The sequence below is a fragment of the Physeter macrocephalus genome, chromosome 5 (genome assembly GCF_002837175.3).
Source record: "Physeter macrocephalus isolate SW-GA chromosome 5, ASM283717v5, whole genome shotgun sequence".
Classification (NCBI taxonomy): domain Eukaryota; kingdom Metazoa; phylum Chordata; class Mammalia; order Artiodactyla; family Physeteridae; genus Physeter; species Physeter macrocephalus.
Genome location: NC_041218.1, coordinates 52,308,819 through 52,330,187, shown reverse-complemented (window position 1 = coordinate 52,330,187; position 21,369 = coordinate 52,308,819). Strand labels below are relative to the sequence as shown.

Below are 21,369 nucleotides of genomic sequence, written 5' to 3'. Positions count from 1 at the left end.
CTACTGGGCATATACCCTGAGAAAACCATAATTCAAAAAGACACATGCACCCCAATGTTCATTGCAGCACTATTTACAATAGCCAGGTCATGGAAGCAACCTAAATGCCCACTGACAGGCGAATGGATAAAGAAGATGTGGTACATATATACAACGGAATATTACTCAGCCATAAAAAAGGAACGAAATTGGGTCATATGAAGAGACGTGGATGGATCTAGAGACTGTCATACAGAGTGAAGTAAGTCAGAAAGAGAAAAACAAATATCGAATATTAGCGCATATATGTGGAACCTAGAAAAAATGGTACAGATGAACCGGTTTGCAGGGCAGAAATTATTGAGAGACAGATGTATACAACAAACGTATGGACACCAAGGGGGGAAAGCGGTGTGGGGTGGGGATGGTGGTGTGCTGAATTGGGCGGGTGATTGGGATTGATATGTATACGCTGATGTGTATAAAATTGATGACTAATAACAACCTGCTGTAGAAAAAAATAAATAAAATTAAATTCAAAAAAAAAAAAAAAAAAAAAGTCCCTCTCCACTACGACTTTCAACAGGAAGGGCTCTGACGATGCGTACGGCCAAACGAGCCTCAGCCTGGCTAGCGCATTTATGCCCATGGGTGGCGGCGAGGTTTCAGTAGAAGGAAACTGATCCCTCTCTTTATGTGTAAAGGCACTGTAATTATCTCAGTTGCTTTGAAGCCAGTGAAAGGTGGAATATAAATATTTCAAAAGCACATTTAATGGGAGGCATAAGCAACTTCTCCCAACAAACAAAAAGGGTGTACACCCACCTGTTCTGAAAAAAACTGGAAGCCCTTGTCCTCACGAATACACTCATATGTTTCTCCAAGAACTGGATTAAACGGCTTGCTCCCAGCGCGGAAGTAGCTTGATGCGTATGCGGACACGGCGAAGGCTGCCACGTACACCTAGCGAGAGCGGAGAGAACCTGGTTACTTCTCCATCACCAAGAAATTTATTTTTATGAACAAAGACATGAATAAAATAAAACCTCCCTCTCTTTCTCTCTTTACAGTTTATCTGGAAAAACCAAAGATTTGACCCTGGTTTAAAGACACCCAAACCAACTTTGGTTTCAAGTTGTAGGTTTAAATAGTGTTCATTTTGGCCCAGGCACAAGTGGACCAGACCTTTTCAGATTTTCCATTTGGTCTGATGCCTGCAAGTGGGCAGAGGGTTTCAAGATGGTGAGTCAGTCCCTCTAAACCAGCCACTATCTGAGAATCCTGAGGTTGTGCTAAGGCTTTTGAGGAGGAGAGGGACGAAGAGTATTAAAAAAGCTAAACTTCCCTCAAAATTCAGGAATAAGCCACAGGGAGCTCTGCTCAATACTCTGTAATAACCTAAATGGGAAAAGAACTTAAAAAAGAATTGATACATGTATTATATGTATAACTGGAATCACTTTGCTGTACACCTGAAACTAACACAACACTGTTAATCAACTCTACTCCAATATAAAAAAAAAATTCAGGAATAAGCATCCTAAGTTTAATCATTCACAATTTGATATTGTAGAAACCAAAAAACCCCCTCATTTTGACCAAAGAAAATCTTTGGTGGGAGTCATTTCCTGAGCCTGGGACAGAGCACAGTGCCTTTTAAGAAGTTCTGCTTTTCTGGGAGGAAAAATGAAAACTCAAAAAGGAAAAGGAAGGAAAACTATAGGCGAACACGAAATGAGCAAAATCCTTTAATGGCCCTGGCTGTGAGGGTCTCAGCATTTTCCACAGTTCCCCTTTCAGGGCACCAAAGAGCCACAGTACAGGCACACCTCGTTTTATTGTGCTTTACTTCACTGTGCTTTGTAGAAACTTTGTTTTTTATAAATTGAAGGTTTTTGGCAACCTTGCATCAAGTAAGTCTATTGGCACCATTTTTCCGAGAGCATTTGCTCACTTCATGTCTCAGTGTCCCATTTTGATATTTCTCACATTATTTCAAACTTTTTCAATATTATTATACTTGTTATGGTGATCTGTGATCAGTGATGTTACTACCACCACCACTCAATGAAGGCTCTGGTGCATTGATGGTTAGCATTTTTTAGCAATAAAGTATTTTTTAAGTTAAGGTGTATACCTTGTTCTTTTTAGATATAATGCTATTTGTACACTTAATAGACTATAGTATAGTGTAAACATAACTTTTATATGCACTGGGAAACCAAAAAATTCATGTGACCCACTTTATTGTAATATTTGCTTTATCGCAGTGGTCTGGAACCAAATTTGCAATATCTCTGAGGTGTGTCTGTATCCTTTTTGGTCTTCTGAGGGGCAAGGGGCAAAAAATTAAACCTAAGTAGCAACAGCAAATTTTCCTTTCTAATACAGAATAATAATCTCAATATTTCCTCTTCTCAGCTCATTTCATGAAGTTTCTTATATTGGAAAAAAAAAAGCTGTATGCCTTTCATAAACGTTCACCAGCCACATAACTTTCAACAGCCTTTTGAAAACTGGTCCCACCTTACCACCTCACACTAAAGTGTATAGAACACTCTAGAGCAGCTGGAGAGCTTATAAAAATCAATTTGCTGTGCTCAATTCAGTCTGTTCTTGAAACCTGGGTACCTGTTCCTCTCTCTGCTTCCTCAGATGTCTGTTACGTGATAAACAGCAAGGTCACACATCTACATGGAATGCTGAATCAACCCTGAATCACCTTCACAATTTAACATACAACACATTTATTAAAGAACCTGGTATCATTCATGATGTAAGGGGAGAAAGGAGGGAGGGAGCAGGCAAAACGAAGCATCCTCCTTGTGGGCTGACAATATGAGAGAGAATCTCTGCAGGGGTAGAGCTGACTTTCATACTCAGAGCAGTAAACACAATCCATGGGCTAGGTTTGTCCTCAATTCTTTCCTGAACTTTCCCTTCCTAATGTACTGGTGCCTTTCCTCAAACTTCTTCTCAAGGTCAATGACACCACTCAATCAGCTGACATCGTAAGGGTCTCTAAATTGATACAAGAATGAAACACCTTTTAAGAATGCTTTCATCTTCAGAGCCAATCATTTTCTTTAAAGAAAAGCACTGTCCACGAATGATAACTTTTAACACTTGCCTTGGCAGCTATTTACCTCCCTTTGTTCACAGAAATTCTCTGGGGAAGAGTAACAAAGACAAAAAATAAACAGCTTGTTTTTCTCTCCTACTCTGATTATCGTTAGTATCAAGAAAGAAAATCTCTTTGATGGGAGAAGTCCCAGGAGACAGTATGGGATGAGACATCTCTTTCAACCAGTAGTTAAGATTTTCCCTTAATCCTCAAATCACTGACAAAATTGAAGTTTTAATGAGGGTTTGAACTGCAGAATGTGTACAATTTAGAAAACAATGGTGACCTCCAACAGTGAGACGGTGATGTATAGCTGGGTCCCTGAGGCTGGGGGCGAGCTGTCCCACTTAGCCAATCAGCAAATGCCTAGGGCAGAGATGCTGCATTTGGCGGAAGACACTCATGTCCCAGCATCCCACACAAAAAATGACCTTTCTGTTGAGCAGGTAACATACCAGGAGGCAAAAAGAGGAAGAGACACTCAGATTTGAAGAACAAATAGCCACAGTCACAGAAAGGGCTGATTTGGCCACAGTCTTGCCACTAAGGTACCCCTAACCCCATCCCCACAAGACAGGGGAAGGATGAGAAATACTTGGAGACCCCTTCATCAGAAGCCCCATCACTTGATTAGAATTGATACTGAGTAGAGAACAGAGGTTAATCTTTCTAGGATGAGGTTTTTTAAAAAACTTATTCTATAAAATAAGAAGTGTGTGTGGGGGATCAACTATACTCTGATAAAAATTAATTCAAAAAAAAAGAAGTGCGGGGGGGAGAAGAATCTTTCTGATGTGAAATCTGTGAGTGAATGACATTTTCTAAAAATTTAGGGGCTGATAGGACAATTCCAAAAATAAACAAAAACGTTCTCAAGGGAAATTTACCCTGGATGAAACAAAACAAAACAACCAGCTCCAAAAATTAAGTTCTATCCACTCAGGGTAGTAAAAATAAATACTCAGACAGCCCTCAAGACATGTCTTCCAGCCAGGCAATATCAGAACAATCCCATGGAAGGTTCTGGAGAAAGAGGAAGCCCAAAACCACAGAGCAGAACTACCCCCAGGCCGCAGCTGTCACAGGGAAGCCGCGCCCAGTGGCAATTCCTGATCAGGTGACTGAAAACAGCCAGGCAGAGGGGAAGCGGAGGTGGCTGGGAAATGAACCTATCTGACGGGCAATCCAGATGGGAACTGGAGAGACAGGAGCCCTGGCTGTGCCCGTCTTGGCTCTGCTGGGCCCTGTGAGTGGCCACAGCGCCTGTGGTGCTCACCATCCTCTCCAGGGCACTGGGCGTCTGGGCAGCCTTGTCCAGGAGCTCGCTGTACTCCAGCTCCTCACACAGCCTCTGCAGCGTGTTGAGGGGCTCATTGAGTTCCACCGGCATGGCCACCTTAGACAGGTCTTTCCCGATGTTAGTTCTCAGGATGTTCCATAAGCTGACATTACCGGACTTGGGGCACGGGGCCGGCAAGCACGTTCTTCTTTTGGACTTGGCTTCCCCTCCACTTTGGAGAATAGGCCCTGAAAGGGAAATAAGCCTGGTTGCCTTATAAGGATTTTCATTTTATTTTACTATTAAAAAGGAAAAAAAATCCACCTTACTGAGCAAGTACGCCATGATACTATTAATCTCAGTTATCCAGATTATGGCTGAAGTCAGAAAATAAAAAGAATTCTGAGCAGCTAAATGAAGTACCAAAAATTATAAGCACTAAAACTCGTGGAATTTATTCATGGGGAGGTCTTCATACTCCTAATCAAAGGCTAGCTCCTCATAGCTTATATGCAGCACTTAGAATAAAACTGGAAACTGGATAGCTATGCCCAGAGCAGGTTACTTTTAAACTCTTTAAACTCTTTTTTTTTTTTTTTTTTTTTTTTTGCGGTATGCGGGCCTCTCACTGTTGCGGCCTCTCCCGTTGTGGAGCACAGGCTCCGGACGCGCATGCCCAGCGGCCATGGCTCACGGGTCCAGCCGCTCCGCGGCATGTGGGATCTTCCCGGACCGGGGCACGAACCCGTGTCCCCTGCATCGGCAGGCGGACTCTCAACCACTGCGCCAACAGGGAAGCCCTAAACTCTTTTTAAAAGCACTTCAAGTTCTGATAAAAACTTTTAAAGTCTTTTAAAAAAAATTGTTTCCAATTCTGGTAAAATAATTGTGTTTATTACAGGAAAATTATAAAGGAAACAAAAGTCATCCATTATCCCACTACCCAGAAATAGTAGCCATTTATATTTTGGAGTATTTTCATTTAGTGTTTTCTCCATATAGCTGACAATGTTTGTATAGTTGAATGCTTTGCTTAATCAGTTAACATAAATATTTTTCCATGCTATTCAAAATTCTTCTAAAACATCATTTTTAATGACTGTAAAACAATTCCATGCTATGGATAAGCCATAATTTATTGAATCATTCATCTGTTGTTGGACTTTTAGATATGTTTCAATGTTTTGCTTAAAAAAAGTAGTGAATATTCATATTCTTAGATATTTAATTATATCTGATTATTTTCTTAGAATATACAGAAGTGGGAATCATATACTGATTCATATGATCATACTGCTCTTCAAAAAGGCTGTATCAGTTTCCCATTTATAAGCAAGCATATACCAGTGTCCATGTTCTGAGACCATTCCAGGCTTGTCAGCATTTGTTCTGAATTCTTGGCAAATCGTTAGGTGGACAGTGCTATCTCCTTGTTTTAACCTACATTTAAAAAATTCCTAGTGTGGTCTGGAATGCTTTCATGAACATTTCTTCTTTACTGAATTGTCCGCTTTCCTATTTATATATTAAGACATAATCTTTTGTTTTTGTATTTGTTTTATAATTTAATACCCACTGGACATTTATCTTTATATTTGGTCTATGCAGTTTTTTAATGAATTTACATCTTAGGTTTTTACACCTATCAATCTTTTCCTTTGTGACAACTTCCATTACCTCATGCTCTGGAATTCTTTTCCCACCCCAACATAGCCTATTTTCAAATGAAATCTTTTGCATTACATCAACATATGAGAAAGTGGTATTTTATTATAAAGCCGATCACTCTGAATAATGAGGTTGCTTTGATGAACAGGAGAATATGAAAGTGAGGTCATACTTTGAAGTCTCATGTTAATCTAAGCAACCAATTAAATTCTGAATTTGTTTTAATTGCTCAACACAGGCAAAAATCAAGTAAATAGCTGCAAATGATGACAGTCTTTAACAACAGTATTCCATGTAATCGCAAAATACTTTCTTTGATTACAATAAATTTTGAAAGAATACTATACCACTACTAATAATAATGGCTAATATATACACAGCTTTTACTCTGTGACAGCCTTTCAAGAATTTTACATATATTATCTCACTTATCCTTTGCAACCTCTTGAGATAAACAGAATTATTATCCCCATTTTACAGATGAAGAAACTGAGGCACAGAGAAATTAAGTAACTTGCCCTAGAACACATAAGCAGTGAGTGGCAGGGCTGGAGTTAACCAAGGAAATCTGGTCCCTGAATCTATATTCCTAACCACTGAACCTCCACACAGCACCCATCACAGTGACAGATCCTATTATGTGCCTACTGATTTGAAACATTCTAAATACCTACCATTTACTAAGGGCTCCGAGAAATTCTAGTGTGGTAATTTATCAAGACCTGGATAAATCCTATTTCCTTCTGTGGGCAATACTGTGTCCTAAGATGTAAAGTTTATCTCTACATACAATCTTTTCAGTAGAGTACTGATGTGCAGAAATCTAATCTTCCAAATACTGCCAAAGAAGAAAGCTAGGTTTGGCCCAGTGTTTGTTCAAGCTAAGAAAATGTTGGTCAGTAATCTAGCAAAATGGCTGTGGAATAAGATAGAGAGAACCAGCCTTTACCTCTTATATGCTTTTCCTGGCTGGTGTCAACTCAGCACAGCTGTGGTCTTAGGTTCGGGGGCAAGTCCTCTGTTCCCAACTTTGACCTCTGAACCTCTATCGCTCTGTTCCTCTTGGCCCCCTCCCTAAGGCCTCAAACAGAAGGAGGACTTCAGCATTTGTTCGTCTTCTTCATCCACAATGAGAGTTCCCATTTAGTGTCTGTGTGTGTGTGTGTGTGTGTTGTTTGCCAAGGGAGTAAGTGATGCCTCCTCATTTCTCTTTCAATTCGCCTCCTTATTTTTCTACAAAAACAAGTAGCGCATGAACTTGCTCCTATATTACTGGTCTTTGCCTTTAAATCACTGGTTCTCAGACTTTTCCACCAAAGGGTTAATCTCTCCAGAAACAATTCAAGGAAGATACAGAGCATAATGAGCTTCTGACTTCTAGCAGGTGTGATGCTGAAAGGATATTCTTTCAGAGAACAGTAAATTTACCTGCCTTTTTTGTAGTCCCCCAAAGAGTAGGCTCTTTGACATTCAGATAACAACTCATCATCATCGTATTTCACATATACTGAGCTGGCAAGCACTGATACATCAAAAAGGAACTGACATGGTCCTTGTCTTCCATGTAGATATAAAAATATGTGGTGTTCTGGCATAGATAAATCTAGACACCCCAAGCATGCTGAGTACCAAGACTGGGAGAATTTGATGCTGCAGGACTCATATAGAGACCTGTTTAATGGGCAGATTCTTCTTAAGGATAGGTCACCTTCCTAAACAGGCTTCAGTCTGCTTACAGAACTCCTAAATCAGAGCTGTTTGGAGATAGCAGACATCCCAGGTACCCCACAGTTCCAACTAACATTTCCTGGGCATCATTTTCAGTCTTGGGATCAACCAGTAATAAAGGGACATCTCAGGGTACCTTAAGCCCTACCCCCACAGGGGGAGCAGTTTGTTACTCTCAAATGTGTTATCTTGAAGAATCGGAAGCTAAATTACCGCTTAGACCAGACCTTTTACAATATAAGTGCTATTGAATTCCTAAACTATGAAAACCACTAGAAACCTAAAGGAAAAAAGCTATATTCTAATATGTTTGCAGAGAGAATGTTGCATCAAATAAGGAACATCTGTAGTATTAATTTTTGATATTTATATGATAATTGGTATAACCTTACTTTATAAAATAGAATTTTGCACTAACCAACAAATGTATTTGAATGAATAAATTTTTCACATGTGAGTACCATGTCCCACCTAGATTATAAAACTTTGAGGGTGGGGACCATGTCTTAAGTTTCTGATGTAGAACTTGCTAAGTTCTCTGTTTGCAGCAGGTACCCTATGTATGCTTACTAGTATTCTGTAAAGATCCAAACACTCAGAGATCAAACAATTTAAATCTTACCCAAAGTCTGTCTCTCATTATCTAAATCATTACTGAGATTATCTAAGGAAAGGTTGTCACTTATGTCACTGACATATGAATCATCTTCAGAAATCTATGGGAAAGAAGAAATAATATACATTAGAGTAGACAAGCCAGATTTCATAAAGCCTTTACTTCAAATGATCACATATTTTAGACCACACATTATAAACCTTTAGAAATGATTTTGGATGCTGTTTTCATAAAGGCCCATACACCAGTCTGCCTAGGGGATGTTCACAGAAAATTTGTTATTAAAATTCTTATACATTCTTGATTCATTCTCACAAGGAAAACACATGTAAACCCCAGATTTTAGTTATTATAAAAATTCTTATTAATTCAGACTGCTTTTTCAGAATTTGTTAGCATTTGACTAGAATGAGTTACAAATTGTCTTTTAACTATTTGTGAATAAAAGTATCTTCTATAGAAATTAATAGATAAAAAATATTAGTACTTCTATACCGACGGGGTAAAATGATCAGTACTCACACTCAGAACATAATTATAAATTAATTATAACAACCATATTAAAATAACTATAATAACCATAATTATATTATAAATTACTATAGAGCAAATTCAATGATGAGAAAATATACAGGGTGCTAACTTCTGACCCTGTAGTGGAAATAATACATTATCAAACAGCTAATCGTCAAAATCATTAACCTACAATTGAAAAGAGGTATAACAAATCAAGTAACAGAAACCAGGATGTGCCCAACACCTACTTTCATAATCTTTTTTCCCTAAGATCTTGTATCTTTTTATGCTTTTTGGGGTATGAGTTATAAGATCCTCAGAATGTAATGATAAAAAGGAGCCACTGAGTTTAGTGTTTCTAAATATGGGTATTTACTGAACGAGTAAAGCAGCAAAAGAGATTTTGGAGGCACCTAACTGAAAACAGTGGTCAAACCTCATTTTCTGAAGAGCTTGGAGACAACAGAACTTCCTGTGCATCAAAAAACTCTGAAAGAGAGTCGGTGATGGAGAGCCTGCTTTCGTTGGAAAGCTGATGGACCAGAGCTCGATTGTCACCTCTGGAGTTTTCCTATTTGAAACACGAAACCAAAAATGCATATATTTAGAGACAGTCTGAAGAGAAGCAAAATAAATAACTGATTTTGCTGCACAATACACACGGTCACAGGCCCAGGCAAACAAGCAGCTCAAAGCAGAGGGCAGGTTCAAAGTTGAGGAGAAGCAAACCTCACACAAAACACGGTGAAAAGCCTAGGTCTCCCCCAAATGGGCACCTTGTTTACAGGCACTATCACGGCTCAGGCACACACAACAAACCTCAAAGCAAAAAAAGACTGTGCAGGTCAGTTTTTATTCCACTTAAGACGGGAAAAATTCCAACACTCTCTGAATCATATCCTCTTATTCTCTACCACTGCAGGATGTTTCTTTTCATCCTAAAATTTCCTCTGAATTGTACTCAATGCATGTCCTTGCATGGCTGGTTCAGAGCAACACAGTTTTCTTCTGCCTCAATTCTCTCGCAGAGGCCAGTGTGCTGCTCCTGAGGCATCCCCTGACAAATAAACAGTGTGTTTCGGTCCAGAAGTGCCCCTGGTGGTAGATCATTCATTATTCACGGATGAATGAGATAAATTCTCTTTGTCTCTCTCCAAACACACTGACTGCAAGGGAAGGAAGTCCCCAATACCCTTTACAAGCCTCTCTGCAAACAACACAATAGAATATCGGGATTTTCTCCTTTTGCTGGCCCTCCATCCCTTGAGTCACTGAGTCTGGACTTCTCCTCTGGAAAGGACCTAAATACTTTGGGAATATGTTCTGTATGCTATTCGCAAGTGAAAATTCAATTTAACTCAAGAAATTGAGCAACTGCATTGTGCCGGTCATGGCGGGATACGATGATGAATAAGACAAGGTTTTGGGCCTGAGTAAGTGGTGTAGAGGACGCATCCAACACACATGAGCCCAAGACTATGGAAAAGAAAGCGCTACAGAAGCGGACAGGAAGGAGAGGTTGATTCTATTAGGGGGGCTCTGGCTGGGGAGGGCTTCACAGAAGAGGTGATGCCTAACTAGACCTTGAGGAATGAGAACATACTGAGGACGACATGATTTGATTCCTTTGAATCAGAGAAGACTGTCACCTGAACTTCCTGACAGCTCACATTTCTCACGGGGCTGATAAAGGAGCTGCTTATAGATCCTTATGTATTTGATAAATGAGTCCCAGAATAATTTGGGAAACAAAAGTTAATGCATTTTATGTCTTTCCCAGACGCTTTATGAGTTCAGGACACACTCCTCAGTCTCACAAAATGGAGATGCTATAACAGGAGGGCCCCAGCAGATGTTCATAATTAATAAAGGTCAAATGGTCTCTTTATGGAATGTTTACTTCAGGAACACATTTAAATGTGTATCCCTTTCTCTTCTAGCCAAGGTATTCATTGAAAGATCCTACCCATTTTAATATCCCTACAGCCTTTTGAAAAGCAGGCTTCTTCTCCATGCTAACAAAGATAGATCACTGAGGATCTATAAATAAGCATCACATCTGTCACCTTTAAAGGAAAGGTCTCTCTCCTCAAAAGAGGAGACATGGTAATGAATAACTGAGCTCCCTTAATGTTCACTGAAACAACAGAACAGTCCTGTGTCTTTGCTGTGTCGCTGCCACATAAGACTCTAATGATTTATTTACTTGTTCTCCTCATTAATTTATTAATAGTCACTCCAGCTCTTTCTGTATTTCTTCTTCCTAGGCTGATGGGTCAGAAGGATTTCTTGCCGGATCAACACTGAAAATAGCATGCCTGGCCCCAGCCCTTTCTGCTGTTCCATTACTCCAGCAACTTCCTATTGATAGTCACGGAAAACTCAACAGGACTGCAGGAGCCTCCAGCCCTCAGCCCAGTGTCCTGCACAGCCCAGGACTTCATGTATTGAAATACTAATCTAGTCAGTTCAATTCAATCATATCCCCTCAAGTTTGTAAGGTATAAGTGGTTGTTTATCTTTTTTTACATTACAAAAAGATAAATAGAGAAAAAGGAGGGAAGGGAACACACATAATCCCATCACACTAAATCAACTGCTATAGGCATTTTGATACATTTCTCTCCAATCCTTTTTATACATATAGCTTTGCTTTGTTTTGAAATAATTGTCACCTATCTATCTATCTAATTTTATAAATTTCCTCCAAACAACATTGCACTATAACTTCAGTGACATGGACATATATACACTACCAAATGTAAAATAGATAGCTAGTGGGAAGCAGCCACATAGCACAGGGAGATCAGCTTTGTGACCACCTAGAGGGGTGGGATAGGGAGGGTGAGAGGGAGACGCAAGAGGGAGGAGATATGGGGATATATGTATACGTATAGCTGATTCACTTCGTTATGCAGCAGAAACTAACACACCATTGCAAAGCAATTATACTCCAGTAAAGATGTTAAAAAAAATAAAATTAAATTAACATTTGTTCTGAGGATAAAGGTAGTATGTACTCAAAATAGAAAATACAGAAAGATGTAAATAAAATAAATATCACTTAAATTCCATCACCCAGATGTGGCCCCTATTAACCTCTCAGTGTATTTTTTGTATTAAAATATTTGTATATAGATTTTTTTTTTAGTTTGAAAAACTGGGATCACACTGTACATAGTCTTTATTTAGTCTGCCACATTCACTTAACATTATATTGTGAACTTCTCCCTAGGCTGCTAAAAGTTCTCTGAGACAATGAACTTTACTTGCTAGATTTACTATATATGTGTGTCACAGAGTAACCATTTCATTTATTGGAAATTAAGAGTGTTTCCAAATTTGTAAAGATGGTGAACATGTTTGCAAATGTGTCTTTGCTCGTATATCATTATTTCTTAGAATCAGTTCTCAGAAGTAATTATTAGGGCTTCCCTGGTGGTGCAGTGGTTGCGAGTCTGCCTGCCAATGCAGGGGACACGGGTTCGTGCCCCGGTCCGGGAGGATCCCACATGCCGCGGAGCGGCTAGGCCCGTGAGCCATGGCCGCTGAGCCTGTGCTTCTGGAGCCTGTGCTCCGCAACGGGAGAGACCACAACAGTGAGAGGCCCGTGTACCACAAAAAAAAAAAAAAAAAAAAAAAAGTAATTGTTTAAAATGTTTAAGGCAAAATGTGTATTACCTAATTACATCAAGTAAGAGAAGCTCTATTTTCTCTATATCTTTACTGCTACAGAATAGTATAATTTAGAAATTTTTTTTACTCTAATTGTTTTAATTTGCATTTCTTCATTAAGAATTAGGTTGAACATTTTTTTCCTTTTTAAAAAAACTAGCTCTATATGTATAAATGAATAGCTGTGCTGTACACCCGAAACTAACATGATATTGTAAATCAACTATACTTCAATTAAAAAAACAAAAAAACAAAAAAACTAGTTGTAGAGATGGGGGAGGCTAGGTCAGGATGCATGGGACCTCCCTCTGCATTTCTTTGCACCTTCCTGTGAATTGATAAATATCACAAAATAAGAAGTTAAAAAAAAAAAACAATTTGTATTTGGTATTTTTTTGTGAATTGTGTCTTTTTTCCCATTTATTTGTTGAGGACTTAAGTTGCCTGCTCTTACTCATTAATTATTTACATATTAAAGACACTACCACCTATTTAGCATTATCTAAGTCTGTCATTTTCACTGACAATATTTTTTCCTAGTCTATTATTTGCCTTATTTTTTCAAACACACCATTTTTTTTCCTTTCAAAAAAAAAATCCAAATCTAGTCAACATTTCTTTTGTAATTTTTTCTATTGCTTCCACATTTAGGAAGTCCTCCCTACTCTAGCCATTTGTTAAACATTTAAATCAATATTTTTCAGTTTGAATTTAATTCATTAGTGATTCATTTTAGTGTGCAATGGAAAGATTTATTTATTTATTTTTATTTTATTTTTTAAAATTTTTTGGGTGCGTTGGGTCTTCGTTGCTGCCCACGGGCTTTCTCTAGTTGCAGCGAGCGGGGTCTACTCTTCGTTGCGGTGTGTGGGCCTCTCATTGCAGTGGCTTCTCTTGCTGTGGAGCGCAGGCTCTAGGCACGCAGGCTTCAGTAGTCGTGGTACGCAGGCTCAGTAGTTGTGGCTCACGGGCGCTAGAGCGCATGCTCAGTAGTTGTGGAGCACGGGCTTAGTTGCTTCGCAGCATGTGTGATCTTCCCGGACCAGGGCTCGAACCCACGTCCCCTGCATTGGCAGGCGGATTCTTAACTACTGCGCCACCAGAGAAGTCCCAATGGAAAGATTTAAACTGCTTTCCAAATTGCTTTTGAGCTGTGCCAGCCTAACTTATTGAAAAATTCATCTTTTTCCCATTTATTTTTCAGCCTCTTCTATCATACATTTATTTCACTCTTTTATATATAAAATGGTGCTATGCCTGAGATAGTTATTCTGTCCCATTCTTACCCCATCGCTGCCATATTTTCACAACTGGAGCTTCACCATGTGTTTTATTTTCTGGCTTGGCCTGTCTTTCCTCTCCATATAGCAGTATGATGCTGCTGAGAAAACAAGTGTTTGGGACTCATTAGAACTGGACTTAAATCCAGCTCTATCTCTTACTTGCTGTGTGCCCTAGATGAAGTTATTTAACCTCTCTGGGCTTTAGTTTCCTTGTCTCTAAAATGAAACTACCATCACCTACCTCATAGAGCTGTGGTTAGGATTTTGTGAGACAATGCATTTAAGTGCACATGGAATATAGCAAACGAGCAATTAAAAGAATCAAAAGTCTTGTTTTAGAGTTTTCTTTCAAGGGCTTGCCTGTTTGGTCTCTTAAATGGACTTCAGACTTAGTAGGATATTATACCCAAAGTCACTTGGTCTTTCACTTGGAATCTAAAACAATATAAAATAATCTAAGCACTCATAACCTGATAATAGTAAATGTTCAGATTCAGAAATTTAAAATAGAAGGACTTGATAGGATATGAGAGTAATTTTTGATAGGAGGGGAGATTTTAGAATCCAAGTAGATTTTAGAACACCAAAGATGGGTAATTTGTACAGCTAAAAGGTAACAGAAGGGAAGCAAAGAAAGTAAGAGGGCCTAAAAACAGAGCACCCTGGGCTGACCCCAGTGTGGGAACTGTCATTCCCACAGTGTTTGAGGAGCCTGTGAGCTACGCAAGGAAAGGACACTGGAGTCGAACTTTCAGGCTCTGGGGCAGCCATTTCTACTCACTCTCTTATTTCCTGAGGGCAACAATGGCTTTTCCCTTACTGGGAAAGTCAGCCTTTCCTTTTCACACTCTGAAAAGCAGGATAAAACACGGAAAACAGAAAATCACTGAAAGAGGAACTAGATCAGTGAGACAAGCAAATCATCAATTCAAGACTCTAATAGGTTGTTTTGGAAGCTGTGAGCTTGAGGGATGTTATCACTCCTCTTCGAAGACAATGTACAGCATTTAAGCCTTCAGGTGCATTACTTGTGAGATCAATTTAAAAACATGCATTTTAAAAGACCTGTGATTTTGGTTTCCTTTCCCAAATGCAAATAGCCCCAAGAGTACGCATTGAATATAAATTCACAGAACCATAAATGAAGGGTCAACTTGCCATTTATCTATTTAATGGCTTGTTAAATAAACTAATGTAATTAGGTGATAATTTCAAAAGTAAGTGCTGCCTGGAAGTGGGCACCAAACCCCACAGAACGCCATGACATTTGGCAGCAAGCCACGCTGAGTGACGGCTGGCCTCAGTTACTGAGCCCTGCTACAGCAAACCTGCAGATTCAGAGATAGCCCTCCAGGTAAGCATGTTTCTTTGCCCAGGCCTGAAATGAAGGCCCCTTTAGGTAACGTTTAGGTGCTCAGTCTTGCAGGGGACTCAGTTTGGGTCTGGGCTAAAGGATAGATGTATATGTACAACCGATTCACTTTGCTGTACACCTGAAACTAACACAACATTGTAAATCAACTCTAATAAAAATTTAAAAAATAAATAAGGTGATTGAAAAGATCTCTTGGGGGCAGGGAAGATGCAGAATTTCATGGTCAACCACTGACATGTATCTCAGAAGTAATAAGAGGCCCTCCAGCCCTGCGGAGAGAGGGTACCACCCTCATCAGAAGAGGGTCCCATCAGCTCAGGACACAGCTGTGCTTCACATGAAGGTGGATGCCTGGGCCTTTCAGTCTGATTGATTCCAGCATCTAATCTTCCCATCGCCCGACACAACAACTTTCCAAGGAGTAAAGGAATTGTGTCAGGGTTCTGTTTTCTTTGGGGACAGAAAAAGGAGGAGGACGAACTAAGATTAAACATTAGAAACTCCTTTAAAAAATTTACAATGCTGGGCTTCCCTGGTGGCGCAGTGGTTGAGAGTCCGCCTGCCGATGCAGGGGACACAGGTTCGTGCCCCAGTCCAGGAAGATCCCACATGCCGCGGAGCGGCTGGGCCCGTGAGCCATGGCCGCTGAGCCTGCGCGTCCGGAGACTGTGCTTCACAACGGCAGAGGCCACAATAGTGAGAGGCCCGTGTACCGCAAAAAAAAAAAAAAAAAAATTTACAGTGCCCACCTCTTGTACCTGACCTTCCTTTTTTTTTTTTTAATGCACTCAGTCTAATATATTTGTTAATGAAAACTGTAGCACAATCGAGGCAGGCATATAAACATAAGAGATTGCTAAAAACAATTTTGACCTTCATTACCCTTTTCTACTGATTTTTTCAAGTAATCCACTTGTATTTTTCTGAACTTTCTCATTTTAAATACAGTCAAAAAATATTTTGGATAAACATCCCAAGTCTTGAGAACAGACATTTTTAACATACTATGAACTGACCAAGACACTCAACTGTAATATTTCTCCCCCTCTGAGGGTAATCACAGGAAAGGGAGAAGGAAACAGCCACAAAGAAATAGGAGAGTGGTTCTCAGAGAGGGAGCAAAAGAAGCTGGCTAGGAACTGGGATGCTATAGGTTGGAGAAAGTGAGGTTTTTTTCAGAAGTAACAGGAGAAAACATTTGTCTCTCTACAGTCCCCACTCCAGTAATATCAAGAGAAAAGGGTGATCCTTAGGAGGAAAATGGGGTAAAGAAATACAAAGGGAGGAAGAGTTCCAGGAGGAAAAAGCAGTTTAGAAATGCAGCTAGCAGCATACTTTCAAGGAAGGCTTGGGAATCCTCAGCCGCCCGCCCGTGGTGAGGGGAGCACGGCTCCCAGGGGCAGCAGGGAGGCCTGCGGGGACAAGGCGCGGCGACACCACCAGACGAGAACCTTACCCACCTCTGCCAGACGATCACCCGACTTGGCAGCAACTGGGAGGTCGAGGAGCAGAGACTCAGCATGGATTCTGCATAAGCGTTCTTTAAGATCTGTGTTTTGTGCTAGGGCCTGGAACACGTTAAAAATAGTGGGGCTCCGTTAATAAATGGATGTTTCAGAAAAGCACAGCAGCGGGCCCAGTGTGGCAGAGCCCTTGGGGGCACCTCCTTGACTATTTTTCTTGAATGTTATCCAACAGGATACTTCTGAGATGCCTGGCAGATACAAGATATTAAACACTGGAAACGGAGGCCCTTCTGGAATCTCATTTCCAGGGATGGAAGTGGGGTTAGTAAGGCTTTCCTTTTGGTGGAGAAGGAAATCACCAACACCTACAGCTCTTATTACTCGAGGTTTCTCGGCCCCTCCTCCTTCTCAGTTGCCTTTACACTCTGACTAGCTCCCTCTAAAGATTCCAAGCTTCTCTCTCTCACCTTCAATAAAAATGCTGTTCTTACCCCTTACGATTGGACATATTTTAATGTTATTTAATTATCACACTAGTTGAATTGGCTCTTAGGAAGTGTGCTGAGAAGATTTTGTGGAGGATTAATTTTACTGTTTTACAATATAGGTATTGATTGCTTTATATTCATTCTTCATGACTAAGATAGTTTATTTTAAAAAAAACCAAAAAACAGAGCTTACTTACCTGGGTAAGGGCTAAGGACCAGGGCCCTGGGAAGGGGGCTGTGAGATGTGAGCTCATGTCAGCCCACCCAGATCTCTTATTTCTCCCTGGACAGGTGTGATTCCCTAGCCCATCCTCCCAACTAGGAAAGTAAAGGAAGGTGTTTCTTTCATGCTGGTATCCCCTGTGACCAACTGTTCTCCAAATGATCTGTTTTTAGAAAGGGACAACTTCACCTGATTCACCCCCACACACTCCCACAATCAGCTCCCCAGGTGCTTTTACACATATCCATCCTGTCTGTCTGTCTTCCTGACTCTCTTCTGAGAAGCTCAGAGCCTTTCCCATCCATCAGGGCCCACAGGGTCTAGCTGCTGAGAGCACAGAATGATGTCTATATTTAACCCACTGCCTGGATCTCAAACAAGAATTTTGGCTTTATTTTGTAGTACCCACAGATGGAAAGGGTTATCAGGAAATTCTCAAGGGTCATTTAGGAAACACTGAGTAAATGTTTCTTAAATCACACAACTACATCTAATAACCTCTACCGGGCACTCACTTTGGCCAATATGTTGCTGGCGTCTTAGTGTAAGTGGCTAGAATCTATACCACTGGCTAGAATCTCCATATCGTCTGAAAAATGTGCTATTTTAGTAGCTTCTCTTTCCTTTGTAAGCCACAGGCAGAAGAAAGAAAAACACAAAGACTGCACATACAGCACAAACATATTCATTCTGATAGCCCTGAGATAACTAAAATTCTTATTTTTAAAAAACAAGTCTTGAATCTAATCAGGAATCCAAGACAAAAAGGAAAGGATCATTCTGTTTTATCTTAAGTTTCTAAAATCCTTACCATGGGTGAGGGAGAACTCCTTAGAGAAGGTAATGACTCTGGACTAGGATACCATGGCCAGGTGGGTCTCATGGCCTCTACCAGACCAGCAGATTAACAAAATGAGGCCAGACCTCCACAGGAGGAGGGCAGGGGACAGGGAGACCACAGTGAAAAGGACTTTGGGGAGCCCATCAGAGGTACCTTCTAAGTGCACTAAAGGCCACGCTGCTGGGAACAATAAGAAATGCTTTTACCACTAAAAAATAAACTTAAAAGAAAAAAAACACCCTGCTTTCCTCAAACCAAAGCAGCACCCAGTGTGTGGCTGGCTGTCCATTACAATCCAAAAGGGGCGTTTCTATCTCTGGGTCTATAACATTAAGACTCTAAACATGGAGTAAATCTACGTTATTTTTTATTTCTTTCAAAGATAACATACTGGAAATATTCAACTGAGCGAATATTCCTTAAGTATCTTACAATGACAGTATGTACCACTGGTAATGTATTTACCATTAACGTTACACCAAAAGCATTGCTTTACTTTTCTCAGTAATATGATGAGTAAAAAACATGGGTAGGTATTTTCTAGTTCTCTCACTGCCTGAACTGGCTTCTGAAAACAAAATCCTAAAATTCATCTCCCCTGCCTGACCCTACATAGAAAGTTCAGTATTGCTTCAGATGGTAATTTCACATGTGTGCACACACTCTCTCCCTTTTCACAATAAGTGTTCCACATACAAGCAAAGAGTAGGAGCAAATAAATATGTTCTTTTAAAAGTTCTCCAGATTGTTGATAGATACAGAGATAACAACCAGACATTGTCAGCTATTCAAAACAGAGTTCTAGGATATTGCACTTCAATGGAGTCCAGCTCTTCTGAGGAATAAACTGGAATCGATGAAAAAAAAAAAAAAAAAGGAGAGAGAGTGAATGAGAGGGCGGCTTACTGAAAAACGTTTGAGGCTGGGCAGTGATTTTTCTGTTGTTATGAAGGCACAATGATTGCCTGACACTCCTTATGACATCGCTTTGTGCCCATGGGGGGAGCAGGTGGGAGCTGAACGTTTGTACTATCAAATCAAATCACTTTTCTGTCTTTGAAAGAGACGTGGTATAAACAGGTAGACAGGATCAATGCTGGGCAGCAGAGAAGAGTGTGAATTCAAAATTTCACTCTGTTGCCTGTACCTATCAATTTGGAAAGTCAATCTAAGCTTGTGAAGTCTTAGGTATGGAAATCTGCAAACTGTCAGACTTTGTAAGCATTAACAAACAAACGTCTGTAAGACAAACATATACGGGAGCTCCCCTGGTGGCGCAGTGGTTAAGAATCCGCCTGGGGCTTCCCTGGTGGCGCAGTGGTTGCGCGCCCGCCTGCCGATGCAGGGGAACCGGGTTCGCGTCCCGGTCTGGGAGGATCCCACATGCCGCGGAGCGGCTGGGCCCGTGAGCCATGGCCGCTGAGCCTTTGCGTCCAGAGCCTGTGCTCCGCAACGGGAGAGGCCGCAGCAGAGGGAGGCCCGCATACCACAAAAAAAAAAAAAAAAAAAAAAGAATCCGCCTGCCAATGCAGGGGAGACAGGTTCAAGCCCTGGTCGGGGAAGATCCCACATGCCGCGGAGCAACTAAGCCCTGTGCCACAACTGCTGGGCCTGTGCTCTAGAGCCCGCAAGCCACAACTACTGAAGCCCGTGCGCCTAGAGCCCATGCTCCGCAACAAGAGAAGCCACTGCAATGGGAAGCCCGCGCACTGCAACGAAGAGTAGCCCCCGCTCGCCGCAACTGGAGAGAAGCCCGAGCGCAGCAACAAAGACCCAACGCAGCCAAAAATAAATAAATAAATATATAAATTTAAAACAAAAACGACAACATATAACAAAAGCTTTACAGAAACAGAAAACTCAAGATAAATAGGAGGAAACCAAACAGTATCTAATGCTCAGTGAAATACTAGCTACTAAGATTTCGAGTAGGCTCAGCTTTGGTGTTTAGAATAAGCAGATCTGATGAAAGGTTAGAATGTAATTTGGATAATGTGTTTGGTTTTCTCATGAATTTTCAATACAACCTTGGAAATCATGAATTTTCAGCATAACCATGGCAATGGAAAATATAAAAAGTTCATGAGCCTGGACACACTGTCAGACATTTCCATGACACAGACGTGTAACTTACAGATGACAGGGCGTGCTTCAGACCAAGGACCTGGGCAGAGGGGGAGACGGAGACATCCTGCTCCATCAGCTGCTTCAGTTTCTCTCTCTCCGTTAATATGGTATTAAAAGCTGACCTTAAAGTGAAGTAGACTATAAAGATATAATCATTATAAAAAGGAATAAAAGAAGAGTCATAATTAAAAACAAGATATATAGAGATGTATTTCTTATAAAAGAACTTAGAAAAGTAACAGCCAAGAATATTTTGCGTCCAGCAAATGTGCACCTAATTGACTTTAAAAAATACATCTGAAATGTCATACCAAGAGTGAACCCTAATGTAAACCATGGACTCAGGGTGATAATGATGCTTCAATGTAGGTTTATTGATGGTTAACAAATGGACCACTACGGTGGGATGTTGATCGTGGGGGAGGTTATGTATGTAGGTATGGGGGAGCGGGTATGGGAACACTATACTTCTTATTCAATTTGCTATGAAACTAAAACTACTCTAAAGAATAAGGTCTATTAAAAATTTGAAAATCACACATATTTGTCAATTCCAAAGTCCCTATCCACTATAAAATTCCACGATTTTATGAGCTGTCACCAAGATATTTTGACACTTGAAAGGACTATACTTCTCAATTATCAACATTTAGTTTTGTTTGTATCTCCAAAGACTGGAAATGTCTGAAAACAGAACTTATTGGTTGTCAGAAGGAAAATGGTAACGATGCAGAGGAGAAACTAGACAGCACCTTAACTAGGAGTCCAAAATTAATCCCTAGTGAGAGTCATATGGACTTCGTGTACCTTGGGACTTTGTGTGATACCCTGAAAAAGACACACTATTGTTTTTGTTGTACACAAGCCAGAGATAGGCCATCTGAATCTGCTCAGGAGGAAACATCAGACAACCCCAAGATGAGGACCATTCTATTTTTTCAAATTGGTCTGTATTCTTCAAAAGTGTCAATTTCATCAGAG

The 21,369-nt window shown here is 40.4% G+C and overlaps 1 protein-coding gene across 5 annotated transcripts in view; it reads right to left on the bottom strand.

Annotated features, from left to right (window-relative positions):
- OSBPL3 (oxysterol binding protein like 3) overlaps positions 1 to 21,369 on the bottom strand; it is a 206,945-nt gene that overhangs the window by 34,730 nt on the left and 150,846 nt on the right. For 4 of the 5 annotated variants that reach the window (XM_024128509.3, XM_055084952.1, XM_024128501.3 and 1 more), the window contains 6 exons: positions 20,396 to 20,526; positions 16,704 to 16,811; positions 9,347 to 9,481; positions 8,401 to 8,494; positions 4,380 to 4,630; positions 805 to 942 (listed from right to left, as the gene is read on the bottom strand). In XM_024128509.3, the coding sequence (XP_023984277.1) occupies positions 805 to 942; positions 4,380 to 4,630; positions 8,401 to 8,494; positions 9,347 to 9,481; positions 16,704 to 16,811; positions 20,396 to 20,526 (857 nt within the window). The remainder of the gene's footprint in view (positions 1 to 804; positions 943 to 4,379; positions 4,631 to 8,400; positions 8,495 to 9,346; positions 9,482 to 16,703; positions 16,812 to 20,395; positions 20,527 to 21,369) is intronic. The other variant, XM_028489968.2, reaches the window with a different exon arrangement.